Raw genomic sequence first — 24,308 nt, 5'->3', positions numbered from 1 at the left:
CTCTTTCTCTCTATGGCTCTGCCCAGCACTAACTTGAATGACTGATTTAACATAAACGTTTGTAAAACAAATCTTGCTCCATCCTTTATCTTTACACAAAGTAGCATGAATGACAGACTGCATTAATAGCACAGTATTAACGTGAGTTAGGCTGTTAGCCGGGAAACAAATTTTGAACACCCGGTAGAAAATACACCAAACCCTGTCGTACAACATCTGTATTGGTGGGCAAGGCATATATGGCGGCGGGTAGGGCTGAACGATTTTGGAAAATAAACTAATTGCATTTTCTTTTTTACCAGTATTGCGATTATTGACTATTGTCAACCCCGAGCAAGGTCGGGTGATGGAACAGGAGGGCTTTTAGCAAAGGAAGCCATAGAGTGTGTTCCTTCTCGCAAAAGGGAAGCTGGGTTCTACAGCCGGCACTTCATAGTTCCCAAAAAGGATGGGGGGTTGCGACCCATTATAGATCTCAAGGTTTTGAATCATTTTCTGAGGAGATTCAGGTTCAAGATGTTAACTATCCCTATCATTGTGAATAAAATCAGATCCGAGGACTGGTTTGTCACAGTACATCTCAAGGACATGTACTTCCATATATCCATCCTTCCTCAACACAGGACGTTCCTGAGGTTTGCTTTTGGGGGAAAAATGTACCAATATTTCCGTTCGGCCAAGCGTTATCCCCTCGCACCTTCACAAAGTGTATGGATGCTGCTCTAGCTCCATTGAGGCTTCAGGGCATTCGAATAATCAGTTATATCAACGACTGGCTCATCCTAGCTCAGTTGGAGGAGACGGCGGTTCGGCATCTAGATGCCGTTCTTCGTTAACTAAAGTGCTTGGGGTTGAGACTCAATGTCAAGAAGAGTTCACTCAGCAGAGAACTAAATTCCTAGGGGTAGTATGTGACTCAGTTACGTTGTGGGCACAGTTGTCTCCTGCTCGAATTAAGATGATCTTTACTACAGTCACCAACATCAAGCTAGGTCAAGCCATCACTGTCAAACACTTTCAGAGAGTACTGGGGCTTCTGGTGGCAGCGTCTAACATAATACCTTTTGGCCTTCTGTACATGAGACCCCTACAGTGGGAGCGCCGTGTCAGCGGAAAACCATGACTACGGACGCATCCTTCACGGGCTGGGGAGCGGTCATGGAGGGCCGCTTTACCAGAGGTCTATGGAAGGACCATCATATTTCATGGCACATCAATTGCCTGTAGATGTTGGCTGTGTTTCTGGCTCTGAGACATTTCCTGCCGGACCTCAGAGGCCATCATGTTCTAGTTTGAAAGACAATACGTTGGTGGTCTCTTATATAAATCAGCAGGAGAGCCTGAGGTCACGCCCTCTGTACAGACTAGCGCATCTGGTTCTCCTATGGTCCCAGGGCAAACTACTCTCACTCAGTGCAATGTTCATTCCCGGGGACGGAAATGTGGGGGCAGACATCCTGTCGAGGCAGGGTTTGCTTCTGGCAAGCCCTGCTTGGCAGATTCCAATCAGGAGGGTCCTTCTATCTCAAGCTGAGGGCTCAATACACCACCCCTCGGCCGGAGCTGTGGAAGCTATGGGTCTGGCCCCTGAGGGGGACCATTTCGTAAGTGCTGGTCTCTCAACCGAGACCATCTTAAACTCTAGAGCTCCCTCCACAAGGAAACGTTATGCCTTAAAGTGGAAAATCTTTGTTTTATGGTGCAGAGAACGCCAGCTTGAGCCAGTTAACTGCCCAGTAGCTTCAGTGCTGAAGTTCCTCCAAAGTCATTACTCTGGTGGCCTTTCCCCGTCCACACTGAAGGTCTGTGTGGCGGCCATAGCTGCCTTCCACACGCCTTTAAGCAATGGTCCTATGGGGAGGCACCAACTAATTGTTTGTTTCCTTCGTGGTGCTCGGAGGATGAGGCATGTCGTCTACGCCAGGGTTCCTGTTTTGGACCTGGCAGTGGTTCTTGGCACCCTTCGAATCCACTGATGAGGTGTCGGAAAAGTTTCTCTCTTTAAAAGTGGGCTTCCTGCTAGCTATTATGTTCCTCAAGAGAGTTGGGGACCTGCAGGCACTATCTGTTGCTCCCTCTAGCCTCGAGTTCGCTCCTGGAAGAGTAAAGGCCATTCTCCACCCTAGGCAAGGTTACGTGCTGAATGTGCCATCTAATGTGGCATGGTCTGTTATCTTGCAGGCTTTTCATTCTCCACCACATGTGTCGGCTGATCAGGAAAAGCTACATCTAATATGCCATGTCTGGACCTTGGAGGCCTATGTACGTAGGTCCTTGTGCTGGAGGAAGTCGGACCAGCTACTTGTTTGTTTTGGGTCACTTAAGAAGGGTTCCCCTGCTTCTAAGCATACCATTAGATGGTGGATTGTGGAGACTATTTATTCAGCGTATGAGGCGTGCAGTCTTCCTTCGCTTCTCCTTATAAGAGCCCACTCGATTAGAGAACTGGCATCCTCCAAAGCCCTGCTATCGGGGGTTTCCCTTCAAGAGGTCTGTAATGCTGCTGGCTGGGCTTTCCCACACACTTTCATAAGTATTACAGCCTGGATCTGCCCTCCACAGCGGTTTCTTAAGTCCTTACGTCCTGAGTTGTGCCAGACAAGCTTCACACCAGGACAGGCACTAGTCATTGTGGTGCAGTGGGTATGTCGTTCCCCAAAGTGTCGTCTTCGACGCAGCGCGAGTTCCCTCGAAAGGGAACGTCTCAGGTTACGACGGTAACGGTACAACGGTGACGAGACACTGCGTCCCTGTGCCACACCTCCTGAGTGCCTGAGAACGACTTGTTTCGACCTATCAGAAGCTAACACGGTAGCTGCGTTTACATGAACGCTTATAATTGGATTGACGGCTCAATCGGACTAAAAAAACTTCATGTAAACACCTTAATCGATCCGATTGAGCTCGATCCGAATGAAATTTCGATCCGATTGAAAGGGGTGGTTTATTCCTTTTGTAATCCGATCAAGAGAACATGTAAACACTTAATCGGATTTAAAACCAAAACTGAAAGGACTGCGCATGTGCAATGACGTTGAATAGCGTAAATGACGTATGATGCGTGGAAAGAGCTGTTCTTCCTGTTGAATAAAGTGTCATATAAATAAGTGTCCCGTCATTCTAAAATTCTCATTTCACTCAGCGTCTGTGAAGTGAAGCAGGACAACGTCCCACCAGTCCTTGTTTTGGATCCTCATCCACAGACGACTGGTTTTGGCCGCGGGGTGGGGCATTTTTACTGCGTGATGAATATAAGCAGCACTGCAAAACGGTTAATATGCTCATTGTCTCCAAATCATGACTAGAGACGGATTAATATTACATCTGCTGTTTAAAACAAATAAAGAACCAATAGAGGAGCATAGTTATGCGCAAACAGCGTAACTCCTGTATATTTGTGCAGTGTGCGCATGTCAAAAAATCTATTCCGATTTGAAACTTGTGGCACATCAACCCAATTACTTTATTTATCGTTCATGTAAACACTGTGTTCGCATTCATCAATCGTATTGAATTCCTTCCGATTGGACCAAAAGGTGTCTATGTAAACGTAGCTAGTGTCGTCCCTTCTCAGGGAACAAGGGTTACAGTCGTAACCCAAGATGTTTTTAGTGTGTTGGTTTTCTGATCTGGTTTTGATTTGGTGATGGTGTTGCTATGCAGTTGGTAAATCTCTCTGGTTTTGCGAACATCATTAGTAATGATGTGATCAAATAAAAAATTGTATGTGATATAAATTAGATTGATTGATTTCCACGAAACACAATTTTATTATTCGTTATATTATTTTTACACCTTTATTCATTAAATTTAAATTTTAAAAATTACATTTTAAATCCTATAATGCTATCATTCAAAATAAGTAGCTGAAACACATGCTTATACCCATGACATGAGATATCACCAAACATTAATAATTAATTTACATTCTCCACAAAATAATCAAATAAGATTCAAAGTGTGTTTAAATTACATAGTGTTTGCATACCTGAGAGAAAGAGACATTGTTTGCCAGTGAAATGCTTGAGCTGGCAATCATTTATTCCAAACCCTGCCTCTTTCTGGCCACTTTGAAGCTCTCGTCCAATCAACTGTGCCCTAAAGGTTTACGTGAAAGGCAGAGGAGCAGGAAGAGATGAGGAGAATGTAAACTCAACACCACCATCAGCACAAACAAACACACTCGTACAAGCGTGTGCACGCATCAGAGAAGCTGCTAGGCTGGAAAAACAGCTTTGGAAAACACATTACTGCGGAGCTTTCCTATGCAAACACCAGTCGAAACCGGAACTATAGTGGGAAATCTCTGTGTTTTGACTGTAAACTGAAGCCATTTGTGTGTTTGGTCATTTTGATTCAATCTTTGGAGTTTCAGGAATAAAATATACTTAGCAAGGTAAGGACACATTTATTGTTTGGCTTGCAAGCCTGCTGACAGCCAGCGACGCAGGACATATGCTGGTTTTCCTCTTATCTCTGTGTGTGGTGACACAAAGAGATTGTTTTATGTCATGCGTTTTGCTAATGGTCAGATTACTAATGTAAGACCTTTTTACTAGTCAGATGCCTCATATTTCTCTTTAGAGATGTTTTGCCTGAAGCATTAAATGGGACAAAACAGGAATTTTGAATGTATGCTCATATAATGAACCTCTTGTGACCATGGTGACGGTCCTGTCCTTCAAATTACTCATGAAGATGATCGTCATGTGATTTGTTGCTTTGGCAACTGATCTCGACAGGCTTTGAACGTGAACATAACAAATCAATTTCAAAGGCAGAAGCAGAATAAACAATTATTATTAAAAGAACAAATGAAAGAGTGTATGAAATAATAAATAATTAAGCATGTTTAAAAATAAATATAAAATGTAAGTGTACAAATTGCACCCGGAACAAATCTCACATGGTCATTTGTTTGTGTTTTTTAAAGGTTGAATGACTCCATGTTGGAAAATCATATGGAGAACGACGCCAACTCAGACAAATCGGAGAGGGAGACGCATGAAGACTCCGACAATGCAGCCAATGAGAATGGAGGCAGATTAACTGAGGAAAGTGATATGGACCAATCAGATGATGTGTGCCTCCAGGCAACAGCATTCGTTGAAGAAGCCCATGAAGAGATGGGAGAGGTGATAACTTAATTTGGCTTTATCACAGTCTCTGTTTGGCCTGAATGAACTGCTTTGTCTAACCAGCACAAATTTAATTGTGTTTCGGTTATGCAGTGATTGTGTTTTTTGAAAATTGTGTTTTCCTGTCAGTGAAGACTAACTAAAACAAATAGAAATTGTATTTTAACCAATTAAAATTTGCCCTTAAAAGTAAAATTTTCAGCTTAAAAATACCTTTAAATATGGCATTATTTGAGGGAACAGCCATTTGTAGTGGTGTCTGAAACCATAGTGGACGTTATTGCGTGCACTCATTCAATCCCACAATGCACCGCAATAATGAGTGTACAACCGTTGTACGCTCAACAGCTAGAGAATACCCATAATGCACCGTGAGAGTCGTGCGCCAAATAAATTCCCACGTCTAACCAGAAGATGGCACCTGCAACTGAATCATCCATCCATTAATTTTCCAAACCGCTGGTCCAATGTGGCTACAGCGTAATGTCATACAGGCATGAATACCTTTTTAATTGGTTAATTGGTCACCTAGTATTAAAGGGATGGTTCGGAGTCATTTAAACCTAGGGTCCTTTGTTTGCACCATTACATCCCTATGCATCGCTTTCTGCCAGGACTTTTACGGGCTTTTCCCAAATCACGGAAGGGACCTCGACGTCCGGGTTAGCGGTAGCATAAGCCATCAGGCAAGTGTTATTTAAATAAACTCCTGATGTACTTACAAACTTTCCAATGCCTCGTTTTATGAGTGCAGAACCTATTTGTACTACTGTAGTTGTGTGGTACCATTCCAGGCATTATTAGTGGGGTAATTTACGAGATACAACCTTGGATTCATTAGCGCCTGCACTAAGCCATTCGGCTGATATCTCGAAATAAGCTCTAACTTTAATAATGTTCGACCAAGGGAAAAAAAGCTTCTGGGGGGGGGTGTTTGGCTCGAGGTCATGGTGCAAAGGACCCCCTAGGTTGAAATTACTTCAAACCATCCCTTTAACCTCTTGTTTATTGAACTGTTTAACAAAATCAATATCGTGTTTGCAGTTGTGCTTATAATCGGGAAAACAGCACTAACTCATATCAAGAACTCATACAGGGACATTTTTTTGTCCCATACCTTGAATTTTGAGAGCTTTTTTATCAAATTTGGTGGTATTTTTGCCCTAAGCCCCCGTTAATTTCCGGTGTTTCTGGTGTGTGAAACGGCTGAAATATAGCAAAGACCACTACTGATGACAATGGGTATCTTTTTTAACAGTTGCATTAACATTTTACATTTTTGCATTTAGCAGATGCTTTTATCCAAAACGACTTAAATGGCATTCAAGGTAAATATATATATTTTCTGTTGTCATCACAGGCTGGTGAGGCGTCCCAGGTCGAGACAGTCTCAGATGAGAATAAGGGTTTAATTTGGACTCTCCTGAAGCAGCTGAGGCCAGGGATGGACCTGTCTAAAGTGGTTTTGCCAACGTTTATCCTGGAGCCGCGTTCATTTCTGGACAAGCTGTCAGATTACTATTACCATGCTGACCTGCTGTCCCAGTAAGCACCTCATTAGCATCACTACTGCAGCCAGCCGCATTTTACTAAAATTAGCATTTTGAAGTTTCACAGGGTTTGTTGGAAAAGAGATAATCATCATATATAATTTTGTTTTAGGGCTGTGACGGAAGAGAGCCCCTACTGCAGGATGAAGCAGGTCTTGCGCTGGTATCTGTCAGGCTTCTACAAGAAACCAAAGGCAAGTTGGGTGAAGTGCTAATTTTTGGACTGAGAGTTTTATGCATATTTTGGGATATCTCGTCAAAATAACTGGATGAAAACACCAAAATATAGTTCAAAAGTTTGGGGTCGGTAATATTTTAAATATGTTTTTGAAATAAGTGCCTTATGCTAGCTAAGGCTGCATTAATTTGATGAAAAATATAGTAACTAAAAACTGTTACATTTTGTGAAATATTATTACAATTTAAAATAACTGTTCTATTTTAATATATTTTAATATGTAATTTATTCCTGTGATGGTAAAGCTGAATTTTCAGCATCATTACGCCAGTCTTCAGTGTCACATGATCCTTCAGAAATCATTCTAAAATGCTGATTTGCTGCTCAAGAAACATTTGTATTATTATTAATGCTGAAACGTTGCTTAATATTTTTGTGGAAACCTTTATACTTTTTTTATGAATAGAAAACCTTTGTTACATTATAATTGTCCCTACTGTCTATTTTGGTCAATTTAATGCGCCCTTGCTAAATAATTTTTTTTTTTTTAATTTAAAAATAAAAATTCTTACGGGTGTTCATTTGTATGTCTTTCAGGGTCTGAAGAAACCATACAACCCTATTCTAGGAGAAATGTTTCGATGCTGTTGGCTGCATCCACAAACAGACAGCTGTACATTTTACATAGCAGAGCAGGTGAGACTCTAGAATTATGTGGTTTTAAAAAGTGTTTGGACTGTCACACTTAAAAAATATTTGACATTGCATTAAAGGGTTAGTTCACCCAAAATTGTCATCAATTATGTTGTCTCACCCTATGTTGTTCCACACGTAAGACTTTAGTTCATCTTCAGAACACAAATGAAGAGATTTTTAATGAAATCTGAGAGCTTTCTGTCCCTCCATTGACAGTCTATGCAACTACCACTTTGATGCTTCAAAAAGTTCATAAAGAGATTGTAAAACTAATCCATATGAATTGAGCAGTTTAGACAAAATTTCCTGAAGAGACTCGATCACTTTATATGATTAAAAAAAAGAATTTAAGCTTACTAATAATAATAACATTGATCATCGAACATAAACAGAAGCTCAAATGTACTTGTTTAATGTGCGAGAACAAACCCCATTGGTTCTTGCTGAAGCTCAAACGTGCTGAGTAACATGAGAATGAACCTCATTGGTTCTTGCAGAAAGTCATCGTGCTGTGTAAACACAAAAATGAACCTCATTGGTTCTTGCTGAAGCTCAAACGTGCTGCGTAACACACGAGAATGAACCTCATTGGTTCTTGCTGAAGCTCAAACGTGTTGCATAACACACGAGAATGAACCTCATTGGTTCTCGCACGTCAAGCAAGCATTATTGAGCTTCCACCTGTTCATCATATAAAGCGATCGAGTCTCTTCAGAAAATTTGGACTAAACTGCTCAATTCATATGGACTCGTTTTATGATCTTTATATAACTTTTTGAAGAGTTGTGTGAACTGTCAATGGAGGGACAGAAATCACTCAGATTTCATTAAAGAATATTCACTTGTGTTCCGAAGATGAACGGGAAGTCTTACGGGTTTGGAATGACGTGAGGGCGAGTAATAATTAATGACAGAATTGTCATATTTGGGTGAACTATCTCTTTAAATGCAAAGTATCAATCCAAGTGGCATTTTAAAACAATATACTGATATTAAAGGGTTAGTTCACCCAAAAATGAAAATTCTGTCAGTAATTACTCACCCTCATGTTGTTCCAACCCTGTAAGACCTTCGTTCATCTTCGGAACACAAATTAAGATATTTTTGATTAAATCTGAGCGCTGTCTCACTCCTCCATAGGCTTCTAAGGGACTGAAACTTGCTGGCCAAGAAAAGTTATTAAAGAGATCGTTAATATAGTCCAAGTGACTCCAGTGGCTCAATCTTAAGTTTATCAAGCGACGAGAATACTTTTTGTGCACTAAAAATTTTTTTAAAAAATAACGACTTTATTCCACTATTCATTTCCTTCTCTCTGAGCCTCGAGTTAGTTTACGTAGTGTTTTTGCGCAGCGCGTCTGTGTTACACGTCACCACGTAGGCTCACTATTGGTCGACGCTTGTCATGTGTGTGATGCGTGATGACGTGCAACACAGACGCGCTACGCAAAAACACTACGAGGCCCAGAGAGAAGGAAATGAATAGTAGAATAAAGTCGTTATTTTTGTTTGTTTTTGCACACAAAAAGTATTCTCGCCGCTTGATATACTTAAGATTGAGCCACTGGAGTCACTTGGACTATATTAACGATCTCTTTAATAACTTTTCTGGGCCAGCAAGTTTCAATCACTTAGAAGCCTATGGAGGAGTGATCAGCGCTCAGATTTAATCAAAAATATCTTAATTTGTGTTCCGAAGATGAACGAAGGTCTTACGCGGTTGGAACAACATGAGGGTGAGTAATTACTGACAGAATTTTCATTTTTGGGTGAACTAACCCTTTAAAACAAGTATTTGGACACTTTCTAGTGAATCTTAATGTAATGAACGGTGTTGCTAGGACATTTGTCTTGCTGTGCATATATTGTAAACATGACTACAATCTCTGTTTGCAATGGAAACCGATAAGCTCATCTGATAAGCAGTTCACTTTTGTACTTTCAGGTTTCTCATCACCCTCCTGTTTCAGCCTTCTACATCAGCAATAAGAAAGATGGATTCTGCATTAGTGGAAGCATTCTGGCCAAATCCAAATTTTATGGTATGTAAATTTCATGCTGAAGTTCAAATACAGACATACAGAGATTTCAACACACAACCTTTGTGCTTCTCTTGTTTGATACTGGTTATAACCTCAGTGTCATTTCTTAAAGGGAACTCACTGTCGGCGATACTAGATGGAAAGGCCAGGCTCTTGTTTTTGCCCCGAGATGAAGAGTACATCATCACAATGCCATACGCTCACTGTAAAGGTGATGGACTTCAATCTGAATCTAAATTTCATAATTAAATCATGCTGAATTATGGCTTAAAGAAATAGTACACCCATAAATAATGAATATATATATATATATATATATATATATATATATATATATATATAGTACACCTATAAATAATGAATATATATATATATATATATATATATATATATATATATATATTATATATATATATATATATATATATATATACTGTATATATATATTCATTATTTATAGGTGTACTATATATATATATATATATATATATATATATATATATATATATATATATTCATTATTTATGGGTGTACTATTTCTTTAAGCCAATTACAATTATTTATTTATTTTTAGTTACGATTACAAAAAAAAAAAAAATTATATATATATATATATATATATATATATATATATATATATATATATATATATATATATATATATATATATATATATATATATATATATATATATATATATATATAATTTTTTTTTTTTTTTTTGTAATCGTAACTAAAAATAAATAAATAATTGTATCATTATTTACTCACCATCATTTTATTCCAAAACCATATTATATTATTTTAGTTAGTTTTTGGAATAATATTAAGGTGAGTAAATAATGAGAAAACTGTTAATGTTTTCATGAAACATTAATAAACAGAAACTGTGAATTTCTTACAGGTATTCTGTATGGTACAATGACTTTGGAGCTTGGTGGGAAAATCACAATTGAGTGTGAAAAAACACAATGTTATACAGAACTTGAATTCAAATTGAAGGTATTCTGGAGTTCCAAACCTCACCAATGACACTTCATTTCTTTTTTTTAATCATAATCTTACAACTGTTGTCTTTCTCTCTGTCCCAGCCTTTTCTTGGCAGCTCTTGCAACGTTAACCAGATTTCTGGAAAGATACGCATGGGGGAAGACGTTCTGGCAACAGTAGATGGCCACTGGGTAGGAGAATTTTCGGATGCATAAAAGAAAAGTCCACGTCACCAACATTTCCTCAATTTTTTTTTTTTTTTTTAATATTTTAAATAATAAATTTTAAAGGGGTCATGGCATGGATTTTATTTTTTTATTTTAGTATGTTCCTTGAGGTTCACTTAAAATGTTAAGACAAAGCATTATCAAATCACTTAAGGTTTGTGATGCCGCTGCTGTCAGATCCAATACAGTTGGATCTTCATCTTTCAACAAAAGCTTCTGTGCAAACTCTCCATTTAATGTGTGCCTTGTTTGCAAAGTATATAATCCTCCGACACGATCGGGGACACGATCCAGGACACCGTTAAAATAAACTATCCACTTGTTTCCGACGCTGGGAGCCTTCTAAAGTCTGTATGAGCTGTTGAAACTGGACGTGTTAAAGCAAACGTTCTTTCCTTCTATTTCCTCTTCCACTCTTCCATTTGTCATATTGTCGACAGACTCGAGCGCGTTGAGTGTCACAAACTGAACACTCATCTGTATCCTGTGTCCAGTGTAGACAGCATCAGTGATTACAATGGATTCTTTTCGCTTTTGCTCACATCCAGTGTAGGCAAATGTCAGCCGTTAAGTGGGCGGGGCCTATGATGTGATGATGTAACTATTCGTCGATGTCTTGCTCTTGAGGCAGTAATGTGCACATGTATTTGCCTGTGTGACATCACAAATCCTGCAATATCAAAACGAGGCATTTTCGGAAATTGATTAAATAATTGCTTTGTTTATAATAATGAGGATGTTTGAAGTTATGAAACTTCCAGGATGTTTTAATGGTACAAAGATCCCTTATATGTCAATAGATCAAGGCAAATTTGATTTATCATGTCATGACCCCTTTAAATATTAAATATTTTTGGCTGGTTTCATCAGTAGCTTACAGGAAGATAGATAAATAAGTAGATAGATAAATAAGTAGATAGATAGGTTGACTGATTGATTGATTGATTGATTGATTGATTGATTGATTGATTGATTGATTGATTGATTGATTGATTGATTGATCAATCCTCTATGTGCATTGAAAGGATTGTGGCTAACTTAATCCTCCAGGTGTCTCTTCAAAGATAAGAGAAGATAAGATAACTTTACTGATCCCTTGGGTGAAATTTAGGCAAAAATTGAAGAGCACAGGCTACAGCATTGCGTATCACAATGGCTGACAGCACATGATCTCACAGGCGTGTTTAATTCCACATCTTCCCCCAGGATGGTAAAGTGCACCTGATGGAGAAGAAGACGGGCCAGCAGGAGGTGCTGTGGAACCCCGGGCCTGACATACGCAGACAGAGGCTGAAGAGACAGGTGGTGCAGATGGACCAGCAGGAGGCGTTCGAGTCTCAGAGGTACACAGACACACATTCACAAACAAAGACAACAGGGAAAGAAATTGCTGCAAAATGGATTGTCTATATGCTATTTTATTTGTAATTTACTATATATTTCTCAATTGTTTAAGCTGATTTATTTGTTTTTATTTTTTGTATGTATATTAGTTTATATTAATAATTATCATTTGTATACAAATATTTTATTATTATTATTATTATAAATAATTATTCTTTTCTATAATATATTATTATATAAAATTTTATATTTGTGTTTGTTTATTTTATTTTAATATATATCTCTATATATATGCACACATTTATATTGTATATTGTAATACTTTATTTATTTATTTATTTTATATATATATATATATGTCATACACTATACACTGTCCGTGTCACAGTGTAATTATGCATTTAAGTACTGTGTAATAATAATTAACTACATGTTAGTTAATTAGCATGTAATTATGCATAATTTATAGTTATTACTACAGTAACTACATGTAATGTGTAACAAGGACTAAAATAAAGGGTAACCATTGTTTTTTATAGATATATTTGCTTTATTATTTTTGTTCATTTTAATTTATAGAAATATTTATGATGATTTATAAATGTATTAAAAAATATATAGCTATTATTTTTATATTTCTATGTGTTTTTTGTTAAGAAATAAAAGCAATTCATCTATTTCACTTTAAGAGCCTCTCACAAACTCAAGCTCAGGTAAAACATGTACAGTAATGAAATGAAATATTAGCAGTTTATATTTTGCTTGCAAGAATGTTGTCATTTACATGGCTGTCAATGGAGAAAAATCACTTCCTAGATCTCTTGAATCTTGACCTCTAAATCACCAAAGAATATGTGTCAATCAAAATGACCTAATCTTTCTGGTTTATGTTACGCCACATCAAAGCGCTGTGAAAAATGTGTCGTGACTAAACAATAATGGCTTTTATAAGATGTTAAGCTTCTGGTGTATTTCCCTGCAGGCTGTGGCAGCATGTGACCCGAGCGATCACCGATAAAGACCAGAACAGTGCCACCCAGGAGAAGTTTGTTCTGGAAGAAGCTCAGCGTCAGGAAGCCAGAGAGAGAAGCGAGAAACCCTGGAACCCACGTCTCTTCACTCTCAACACTGACACTAATGAGTGGCACTACAAATATGCAGAGTATGTTCAGTGAGCCACTTATTAATGTGAACGCTACAGAAAATGAATGTGATTTAAAGCTAAATGAACTGATACCCTAATTTCCATTGGTTACAAATCCCCAAATTTGGTAGCATTTCCATAATTAATAATCTCCTCATTACGATTACTTTTTCAGCACTAAGCCGTGGGATCCGGAGCGCTCCCTGGTACAGTTTGAGAAAGAAGGCATCATCCAGACGAAAGAGAAATCCCAGCGCCAACGCAACAGTTTCTCCTACAGCCAGAACTGGGCTGGACAGAAGAAGGTGAGTCACACAGGAAACTTAGTCCCAGGATTTCCTAGTATTTTCTGAAGAAGGATTCTTCCTGGGCTCCTTTAGGTGAGCCGATGGCCCTTCAGGGTGTGTTTGACTCGACAGGTGTGTGTGTGTGTGTGTGTGTGTGTTTCTCAGCTGCGGGTGAATGGCAAACACAGGAAGTCTAGCAGCCAGCCGTCCAGCTGCAGTCAGAACACAGAGAGCAGCAGCACCACACCAGAACCCAACCACGAGTCATCCGACAACGAAGGCAAGTCCTCGTCCCGTCAGACTTACACACACCATAAGCAAACAGAAGCGTTTGTATTCTGATAGTTAAGAGGTGAATAAACGGTTCTTGCGGCAGTTAAAATAGTTTGTGAGTCTATTGACTATTACTAAGACTTCAAATATATCTAATCCAATCAGATTAGGAAGTAGTTTCTCAGATCCACTAGGCTATAAAGGACTAAACTAATTGACTGAGTAAACTAGTTGTACTTACAAATATCATTTGGACACAACTTTTAAATGCCTGTATAAAATTTAATAAAATATTTATACACTATTTGACCATTTAAGAAAACAAACAAATAACAACAACAAAAACAAGACAAGAAGAACATGAAGTAAAACAAAGAACTGATTCAATCCAAACAGCTTGAGAATGCTTTTATATTTAAAATAAAATGGAAAAAGAATCTATTTAAATATAAAATATTTATATAAATATATGTATTTTTATTACAAAATAAAATTAACAAAATTATTATAAAATAATCTGTTTTTTATAAAATATCCCAAACAATAAATGTGTATTATAAAAGGATTTTGTTTTTATTATGAAATGAAAAAGTATTTTAAAATAAAAATATATTCTAAAATAAAACTATTATAAAATAAAATAAAATGTGTGTGTTTGTATGTATAAATATAAAGATAAAGAAATCGATTATTATAATTAGATAAATTATAAAAAACAATTATATATATATATATATATATATATATATATATATATATATATATATATATATATATATATATATATATATATATATATATATATAAATTATGAATATATAATTATAGTAAACAAAAATAAATATTATAAACCAAAAATATACATAAATAAATAATTTAGTCTAAAACAGACATTATTAAAAAAAACAAAAATAAATATTTATTATAAAACAAAGAAAATATATATTATAAAAAATGTATTATAAAAAAAGTATTATAAAAAAAAATATATAAAAACATATACAGTGTGTATGTATATATATATAAATATATATGAATATGAATATATATATATATATATATATATATATATATATAATTGTATTAAACAAATTAAACAAAAATATATGAAACAAATAATGTATCATAAAACAAATGATTAAAAAACTAAAATAAATATTTATAATAAAACAATTTATTTAAAAATATCTATTTATTATCAAATAAAATGCAGTGCTTGAAAAAAGAATTGAAGACTTTGTTTTATGTGTCTCATCTTGACTTCATCAGGCTTTCTGAGCCAGTGTGGAAGATGTACTAAAGAAGTGAAGGACATCGCTCTCATAGAGGCCTCAGTTGCAGCTATACAGAAAACACAGCAAGACATACAGAGGCAAGTACACCCTTTGAAATACTGCATTCAGTGCTATACTCTATATTTCTAACACTGATCCCTGTATCTTCAGAAACCTGAGTGCACTGGGTCGTCAGATAGCGCGACACAAGACGGAGGAGGAGAGCAAGTCCTTGAGCGGTCGTCACTGTCTCATCCTCTGCATGCTGTTGCTCTTTCAGCTACTCATCAACTACGTCTTCACTTGAGATGCCGTCACCTAGCGACCATCGCCTAGCAATCGTTGCCTAGCAATAAACACAGCCAAACGATCACCATCACACAGCCCCTTGAATGCCCCACCGTGATGTTGCTACCAACCGTAGCCCACCATCAAGCACTAAGCACTTCAATTAGAGAGAAAGAGACTCTTGTTTTAATTCATATGACAGATAATCATTTGAGAGTGGATGTAAAATACTGTACTGCCACTCTTGTTAATTGATGTTCCCTCTTCCCTACGCACTGTTTCTTGGCAATATTGGTAATCTATTTGTGTCACATTTGAATGCAGTTGAATGGGTTTTTGTCTGTGTGTGCGTTACCGAGAACTCCTCTTCCATTTATACACCGGGCCTTAACACTGAAGCCAAAAAGGAGAAAAAACAAACAAAAGAAAAGTCAGTGAAGTCCGCCAGTGCTATTTCTTTATGCTTTCAACCACACAAATTTGCTCATTTTATTATTTTACCAAAACAGTGTTTCTGTATAGAACAATACAAAGAAGAGTACATGTTTACAAACTTGATTGTACACTACACAATGGAAAACAATGCTCCGACACCAAATGCGTACTGTAGATTTAGATGAAGAATTGACGGTAGCACTATGATCAATCAGCCATAAGACTGAAGGTGTGTTCACACTTGTAGTTCGATTCGCTTGGTTCGTTTGGTCCGGACTAGCGTTCAGATTGGCATTTTGACACCGAACCTAAAGGCATAGGGATACAACCCGAGCTTTCTGCCCTTTTTAGGGTCTTATCTTCCTGTTTTTGGTTCGTTTACATGTCTTTGAAATATGAACGCAATACAGACTAGTCGAACCACACCAAAGTTTGTTTGGAAGTGAACCAAGTGCTCTCAGTCCGCTTGTTTGGTGCACCAGGGTTTGCAGCGTTCGCACTTATTCAAATGAACCGCACTAACAAGAGCAATCGCACCAGGGTTCGGTTTAATCGGGCCAAACACGCCAAGTGTGAACACACACCCCAAGACATTCATATTCATGACTGTTTGTAAGGCATTGGCTAGGTCAGTCCCAATAGAGACACGTGAGGCCTTCTGGGAAGTTCCAGTTCATTGATGTTGCTCCGATGAAGTGTGATACGTTCGATAGCGAAGGCGTGACTGGGTAATCTAAAGTGTATATATTTGTTTGAAACATTTGAAATTGAGAATGTATTTATTTGATCATTTCACTTGATTTGTTTTATATGTAATCATACTGTTTTTAAGAACACGTTCATTCAGGTTTTCTGGGAGCAAGTCCAGTAGAGCATCATATTGCGTTCTCTACTCGAGGTTTTTATTGTGTTGTAAATTGACCCCTTGGTGGGGAACTGTTAAGGTCAAAGTACAAAGCTTCCAATGCAGGATTCATATAGGAAATTTGTGCTTGAATGATGCTTGTGTTCTTGAGCCATAGTTCAACCCATTGAAATTTAAAAATAATTTTTCATTTGCCTTTTCCTTTTTTTACAGAGCACTCAGTACAGTTATCTTCCCTGAATGAAATGAATGGCTCACTGTTTGTTAATGATTGTTGCAATTACAGCACCACAGTAAAGTTTTACATTTCGACATGTTGCTTTGTCTTCTTTAAAACATTCACAAACACAATAAGGAAAGCATTTAGATTAGTTTTACAAAGATTGTTCAAAAGTTTTGGGACTGTCAAAGCCGGTCAACAGCAAGTTGACTGTGCGTCTGCTACCTAGTTATATGCATGGATGAATATCTATATGTGGAAAAGACTTCAGCAGATGATTTAGCTAAACACAATACAAAACAGACAGCATTAGCTAACACGACATTAAAAAGTTACTGTAGTTTAAAAGCTTGTAATATTGAGTTAATCCATTTAAAAAAAAAGAGACCAACACATTCTCACCTGTCCCACTTCAAGATTCTGAAATCTGTGGTTTTTACAACCAGAGGCTGCTAAATGTTGTGCCATCTTGGAAAACTCATTTACTTGTAATGTGAGTTACAACAGCATCTGCAATGTTAACCGTTCTAAGATGGCAGATGCGTTCGACATGTCTAGAGCGGATAAATGTGGCCACTCAAAACACATTAGCAACATGCTAACAACCACTCAAACACAATAGCAACATGCTAGCAGGAGCAATCACTTAAAGTGCATCCACAATTGCATATTCTTTGACTAGATACTTCATTTGATGAGGAATAAACTGTCTAATATGAATGTGTGTATTATAAATGACATCTGGACATACTACATTTGTCATTTTGTCATTATCTTGTGACCTACCAGCATCAGTTGTGTCACTTCACTGTCATTCATTTTCTCTCCCATGGCCTCAAATGGACGTGCACGTCATCTGGGTAGTTTACACCAACTGTTTTATCAGTACCATAAATTCGGACATGCTACTTGTTTTACATACCATTTTTCACCTACAACATAGTAAAAACTTATTAGTAACATGCTAATAACACACAGAATCTTAGTCACATGCTAATAACACACATAACACATTAGCAGCTGCCCTGGCATCCACCAAAACACCCTAGCAATCACATATCAACGACCCACAAACCCTTGCTTTGGGATGGTGAGTTTTGTGCATAAGATTTGGGCAAAAAGTTCAAGTTCATTTTCTTTTTCAGAGGTCTTTGCGGTTGGAGTTTTCTTTTCTTTGTCACAGCAGGCAGTGCTAGGGCTTGTTGGGACATGGTAAAAAAGTCAGTAGTGTCTGAAAAACCCCTTCCTTCACTTCCCTGAGCAAATGCAGACCTGTGAATAAAAGTGCATAATTTGCGGTCTGCTGTCTCTTATCTGGTTAAAGAAAACAAAAGATAACTACTTCCTCAACCTTCCTATGTAGGTAACATTTTCATTGAAACTGAATGTAGAAAACGCCTCCAGGCAGAAGTTGGGTGTGGTTATTTGGGAGCATATGAGTCAGTGATATACTTCAGTGATTGCTACGTTTAAGCAATACACCGTCAAATAAAGCTGTAGGTTAGGAGACAAGTTCTATTTTAGTACAACATCTCAATCATGATTGCTTGGTTTTAGGTTATTGCAACATCAATGTGGCAAGCAGGGTGGGGCAGAGAGCCGTGGGAACGGAGCGAGGCCGGTGGCACGAGTGCTAATGAGAGCCACCTGGCGACACACCGGTCTCAAATCTCATGGAGGAGCTCCAGAAATGTTAAAGAGAGGACCAGGCCTAGACTATTTATGTTGGTTTATCATGTTTATATGCGGCAGTCGTGAGGAGCTGCCGCTTTACTTTCATTTGTTGTTTGTTTATTTTTGGGATGAAAGTTTCTTGAACATTCGCCGGATCCCTCCTCCTTCTTCCCTGAACTTTAAACATTGTTATATTCGAGCCAAACACTTGTGAGGAAGGAGGGACACGCTGTCACAGAGCCCTCGCCGCTGTGGGGAAGTCGCGGTGCCATTGAGTTGGATTGAGCAGAATCTGCAGCCGAGGACGCTTGAGGCAGTGGAGCTGGAGGGCTCGACAAGGGGACGGATATACTCGCCTCCGTCCACCAAAGCATGGAGGGGCGGCTGCTGTCGGGATGGAGGAGGTGTCGCCATTTGCCGACTTCCGTGTCTCTCTGCCGGACACGACAAGGACAAACCATCACCGGCCTTCAGGGGACAGGGGGAGAATAAGGCCGTCCACCTGGGGCATCCAGTGCCACCGCTAGAAGAAGTTCTTCCAGCTGGTTGAGGACCGAGCGGCAGTGTGTTTTGGGAACTGGACCAAGATTTTATTCTCTCTCATCCTGTCTCCTTTTCTCTCGCCTCGTCTGTCCTTACCCCCAGGTGCTGTAGCCTCGGTTGGGAGGGTACCCCTCCGGCCTGCGAGGGGCGATAAGGGTATGTGGCAAGCAGTGCTACAAGTGCTATTGAGCGTCACCTGTGCGCCACCCCAGTCTCGAGTCTCACGGTGGAGCTCCAGATGGATAAAAGGAGTAATAGAAGACCAGGACCAAGCCTGGACTTTACTTTGTTTTTGTTTATGTTTGTGCGGCAGTCGTCTGTGATGGGCTGCTGCTTTACTTTCATTTTGTTGTTTGTTTATTTTATAATTAAAACTTTACATTGGACGTTCGCCGGTTCCCTCCTCCTCCTTCCCTGAGCCTTTAACCTTGTTAAAAGCAAGTTTATGCTGTATCCAATACAGAAACACATAAAGATAATTCACTGTTAGTCAGCACTTTTTTAGCATTGAGTCATTTGATAAATGTTTACATGGTAACTGTTTGTTTATTGTCTACATGGTGATCATTCATTAGCCATATGTCAGCCCATCACATTGATGGACAAGTTCAGGAGGGACAACAGTAGTTGCAACAGTGCCAAGGCCTACAGGCTACATATCTGCGAGTGGGCGCATACACTGGACCTTTGTGCTTGGATACATGCGGGGGAAGACGGAAGCGCTCTGTAAAGGCAGGGCCTAATTAGGTCACATGTGTGCTGGACTCTGCACAAAAGAATTCCATCCTCCTACAGCTGTGTAATGTGTTTTCTGGGACTACAAAACATGAACATAAGATTTGATGCCTGAGGACAATATGTCTATCAAATGGTCAAACCTCAATAGATGCTTTTAGGTGGAAGCAAACCATGCATGATTGACAGTAGAGCGGATGTGGGTGTTCAGACAGTACTTACAGTGTGTAAGTCTAGACCCTCTGAGGGATGGTGGTCCTCTTGGGTTCTTTCTGTCACACCTTTCTTTGTTAGCGGTTTCTGGATGCTCTTGGCGTGCCTCCAAGGCCTGCAAAGCGTCTTTGTTCAGCTGTAATGTGCCCAGTGTAGTCATACATTTGGAGATTTGCTTCTTTGGAATGTGACTCTCCACAAGGTGGTCTGTGTTGTCTTCTTCATGTTGCTATGCATGTACGCATTAGGTACACAGTGACCCATTCAAAGATAATTGGCGAAGGGACTTGCTTGTGACAGTCGGTAAGACAATATTTAGTGTTGTTAGCTTTGGTAAATGCAATGAAAAGGTAGTGTAGCATAGTGTCATGTAAGTCTGGTAACTAGAAGGCTCCTGTCTGATTTTCCACATGGTTTGAGTCATTTGTGTCTTTGAAAAGTATTTCCAAACTACATCATTTCAAAAATAACTTTTCAGTTTTCTGGACAACTAGTCAGTCTTAAGAAACTCACAAAGCCAAGGCCTTGTAGTGTGCATAAATGCTGGATAAAGTTACAATTAACTAGATATCTTTGTCCAGCTCAGTGGTTTAATGGGTAGCACCGCTGCCTTACAGCAAGAATGTCCCCAGTTTGAGTCCTGGCTGATGCAGGAGACCTTTCTGTGTTGAGTTTGTATGTTCTCCCCATGCTGCAGTGGGTTTCCTCTGGGCGCTCTGGTTTGCTCTCAATCCGAAGACATGCAAGATGGGTGAATTGTCCATAGGTGAGTATCTTTCATGAGTGATGGATGGATTGGCCATCTGTCCATGGTGTTTCCCAAGACACTGGTATGGGTTCCAGCTCCCTTGACCAAAGACCCAGGACAAGCGGTTTGGATGATGGATAGATGGTCCAACTTGGCAAAAAACAAACAGCCAATAGGATTTCATTCAGACTACAACATTGATATAACCTTTTCTGATGGACTACTTAATTGTTGGACAACTAACTACTGAATCACTAGACTGAACTTTTAATAATCACACTGTTAGTTGCTCTGGATAAAAGAATCCACTACATTGTTGGAGTAGTGACCTACTGTAGCAGTTAGTGCACGTTTTGACATGTTGCGCCATGGTGCTTATGCAAGTGATGTGAGTTTAAATCTAATTTTGTAATTTCCAAATTACATAATTTCCAAATTAATCCCCCCCCCCCCACACACACACCCCCATTACTTTTCTCACCAGTATTTGTCTTCCACTTAATAGTGTTCTTCTAAAACTTCTAAACTTTACAACTATTTTATTATGTACAACAACCATGGCTAATAAGGTGAGAGGGCAGGCTACTAATGGTAGACTTAGGTGTGTTGGGAGGACAAAGTTTGGGTTGTTCTTGCGGATGTTTGCCCAGTAATTACCACTCCTGTGTTTCCCCTGAGCCATCTCAGATTACAGAGCACAGGGAGGCATCAGAGTCATGCCTTGACATGTTCACTATAGGTCAAAGCAGAGATCATTTGCAGACAGACATGCTCAGCTCTGCTATGAATCACAATTTCAGACACATTCATTGCAGTCTACAGGAGCAGTAAAAAAAAAATGTTTTGAGGAAGGATGCAGTTAACCACAGTGTACAATAATCAATACTGTAGTTTCCATGTAGTATAATTAGGCATAAGAAAACCATGATTACTATTTTTCATATTTAGGATTACTATATCCCTAAGTATGAAACTTTGTGCAATGTCACACAGGTATTATATGTTTTATTATGTGCTTTATGCTCAGGGAAACACTGAATCACCATTAAACCAACACTATAAATACTGAATCAAAGTTGAATTCAATGAATCACACATCAAACACTGAATCAATGCAAATCAACACTCAATCAACATTAAACCAACACAGAATTGAGAACGTACAATGCTGGATTAATACTAAATCAACACTGAGATAATAAACAACCAACACTAGGACATTAAATTTGCATGTTAAACAGAAGTGTATTCTTTTGTGTTTGTCAAAATTACCTTGAAAATCTGGAATCAAACAGGCCTAATCATTATATTAAAGGTCATGGAACATCGCTTAACCAATCAAATTCAAGGACCAGAACTAACTGTTGTATAATAAAGAATGCGAGGTAGAGTTCATAATTTACATTAGATTATCCATTCTGATTATTTTTGAAGAGTGTACCTTAAATGAAACTTTGATTTTACGACAATAGTTGAGTATATTTATCTAAGTAGGTAGTGTCATTAATAAATACTACCTGTCACTTAGTTCCTGTAACTTATAATAGCCTACAACAAGTTTTTTCCCCTTGTAAACTCTAAATAAATTTTTCTACAAATAAATATGTCTTGGCAAACATGTTGAAGATGGCGGATAATTTTATTAATCAGTATTTCTCAATCAATATTTTTGGTCTTTTTTTAGTACAAAAATCGAAACACTTTTAAAACAACACGAATTTACTTAAGAAGCAAGAAGATTTTCATGGCATATATCTTTTTAATTAAATTTATTTTCTTATCAAACTAGTGATCAGAAACAGAATGTCTGCTTTGCTCAGCTGGGATTTGAACTGGGGACCGGAGTTAGCCTTGTTAAATTTTGGTGTACCCAAAACATACATACATACATTTGTATTTATGTATTTGTTATATTATATATTATATTTATTTATCAGCGTTCCTCAAAATCAAATTCATTGCAATATGTTGGAAACCAATTTGTCAGCTGCCCATATTTCAAAGTACCGGAAGATGAGATGAGCGGTTGTGATAAACAGAGCCCCATTTGTTTTCTTCTACCATGACGCCACGGGTAGGGCGTCATGGTAGATTGCTGTGACCTGTTTTGAAAGAAAAATTGATCCTCCATTAGAAGGGTGGGTCATGACTGACTGAATTGAGCTTGTCAGGTCTTGTTGAACAAATGACTTGCAAAGCGACTTGCTGTGATTGATGCCTGCAAGGAAAAATACATGCTCGTGCTAAGATCCATAGTCATGCTAGCACACCCACAATGAAAAAGGACAGTTTGTTTTGACAAGTACTTGAAAGAGATTTTGAAAGAAAGTGTATTTCAACAATTGTTGTGAATCACATTTTTACAGAGTTCTGAGAAAACATTTGTGGTGTTTTTGAAGGATTTGTGAATGCATGGCTCATAAAAATTGAAGTAGTCCTATTAATTATGATAATGAGACATCTTATGGAAGAAGATACGGGATACCTTGGAGTGTTGTAATCCATTTAAAATATAAATAAACTAAGGGTGCATTTACACGACAAAATTACTAAACATTTTGCAAAAATGAAAATGAAAACAGAAGTTATAAAAATAAAAACTAATTCAAACTACTAATAAAATCTATTATACTATCTCAATTATACTAAAATAACAGAGGTCTGTCATATATAGAATACCTATTTTCGAAATAGATGCCTATTCAGGTGCAATGTGCCATAGTGAAAGAGATATCAAAGGACCTCAGAAGAAGCCGTGGAGGACTTGAAAGGGTTTCTTAGCACTTGGTCCGTGATAAGTTGACAGGATGATTTACAAATGGACGAAATTCAATACTGTTACTACTCTCGTAGGTATTCTACATAGGGCAAGGACATGCCACCAAGTCTTCAAAGAAGTGACCGTTGAAAGAGCAGATCTAAAAGTCTGCTGGAATCTCTTTCACTTGACAATGTTCAGATTCTTGAATCTACCTCAAAAAGGCGTTTACCACAAGCTTCTGTAATTATACTACCTCCACATGTGAGGACTGCATAAAAGTTCCTGGCTGGAACCCATTCAGCACGTTCCTGTGTCTCAAACAAATCGAAAGTTTGTGAGTTCGATTCCCAGGGAAAGCATAAAATGCATACATTTAAAAGTTGTGTTTGGATAAAAATGTCTGTGAAATGTAACTTCACTTTGCACACCAACAGAAAAATCACATCCCATTGTATAATGGAGGAAGTTATCATCTAGACACTTTTACTCAAAGCAACATACAACACACTTATTTAGGGACAATCCCTCTGGAGTAACCTGAGTGCCTTACTCAAGGGCACAGTGGTGAGAGCTCAAGGATTGTGTCTTGCAAGAACCTTCAACCCTTTGTTGACAGTCTAGCACTAAACCCACTGCACCAGGAAATATAATGTTGTGGGACAGAGGTATGATCGCCTGAGTGT

The 24,308-nt window shown here is 38.2% G+C and overlaps 1 protein-coding gene across 1 annotated transcript in view; it reads left to right on the top strand.

Annotated features, from left to right (window-relative positions):
- Positions 1–17,043, top strand: part of osbpl5 (oxysterol binding protein-like 5) — a 59,535-nt gene extending 42,492 nt beyond the window's left edge. Inside the window, exons 9-22 of the mRNA XM_079859893.1 lie at positions 4,934–5,135; positions 6,499–6,683; positions 6,801–6,882; positions 7,464–7,562; positions 9,508–9,604; positions 9,717–9,815; positions 10,509–10,606; positions 10,696–10,785; positions 12,028–12,164; positions 13,148–13,327; positions 13,485–13,614; positions 13,762–13,876; positions 15,139–15,241; positions 15,315–17,043. Coding sequence (XP_079716019.1) covers positions 4,934–5,135; positions 6,499–6,683; positions 6,801–6,882; positions 7,464–7,562; positions 9,508–9,604; positions 9,717–9,815; positions 10,509–10,606; positions 10,696–10,785; positions 12,028–12,164; positions 13,148–13,327; positions 13,485–13,614; positions 13,762–13,876; positions 15,139–15,241; positions 15,315–15,450 — 1,753 coding nt within the window. The 3' untranslated portion in view covers positions 15,451–17,043. The remainder of the gene's footprint in view (positions 1–4,933; positions 5,136–6,498; positions 6,684–6,800; positions 6,883–7,463; positions 7,563–9,507; positions 9,605–9,716; positions 9,816–10,508; positions 10,607–10,695; positions 10,786–12,027; positions 12,165–13,147; positions 13,328–13,484; positions 13,615–13,761; positions 13,877–15,138; positions 15,242–15,314) is intronic.
- Positions 17,044–24,308: the final 7,265 nt, after the last annotated feature.

The sequence above is a fragment of the Squalius cephalus genome, assembly GCF_949319135.1.
Source record: "Squalius cephalus genome assembly, chromosome: 23".
NCBI classification, from domain to species: domain Eukaryota; kingdom Metazoa; phylum Chordata; class Actinopteri; order Cypriniformes; family Leuciscidae; genus Squalius; species Squalius cephalus.
Note: the sequence above shows the minus strand (reverse complement) of the source record. Positions and strands in the feature narration are given on the sequence as shown.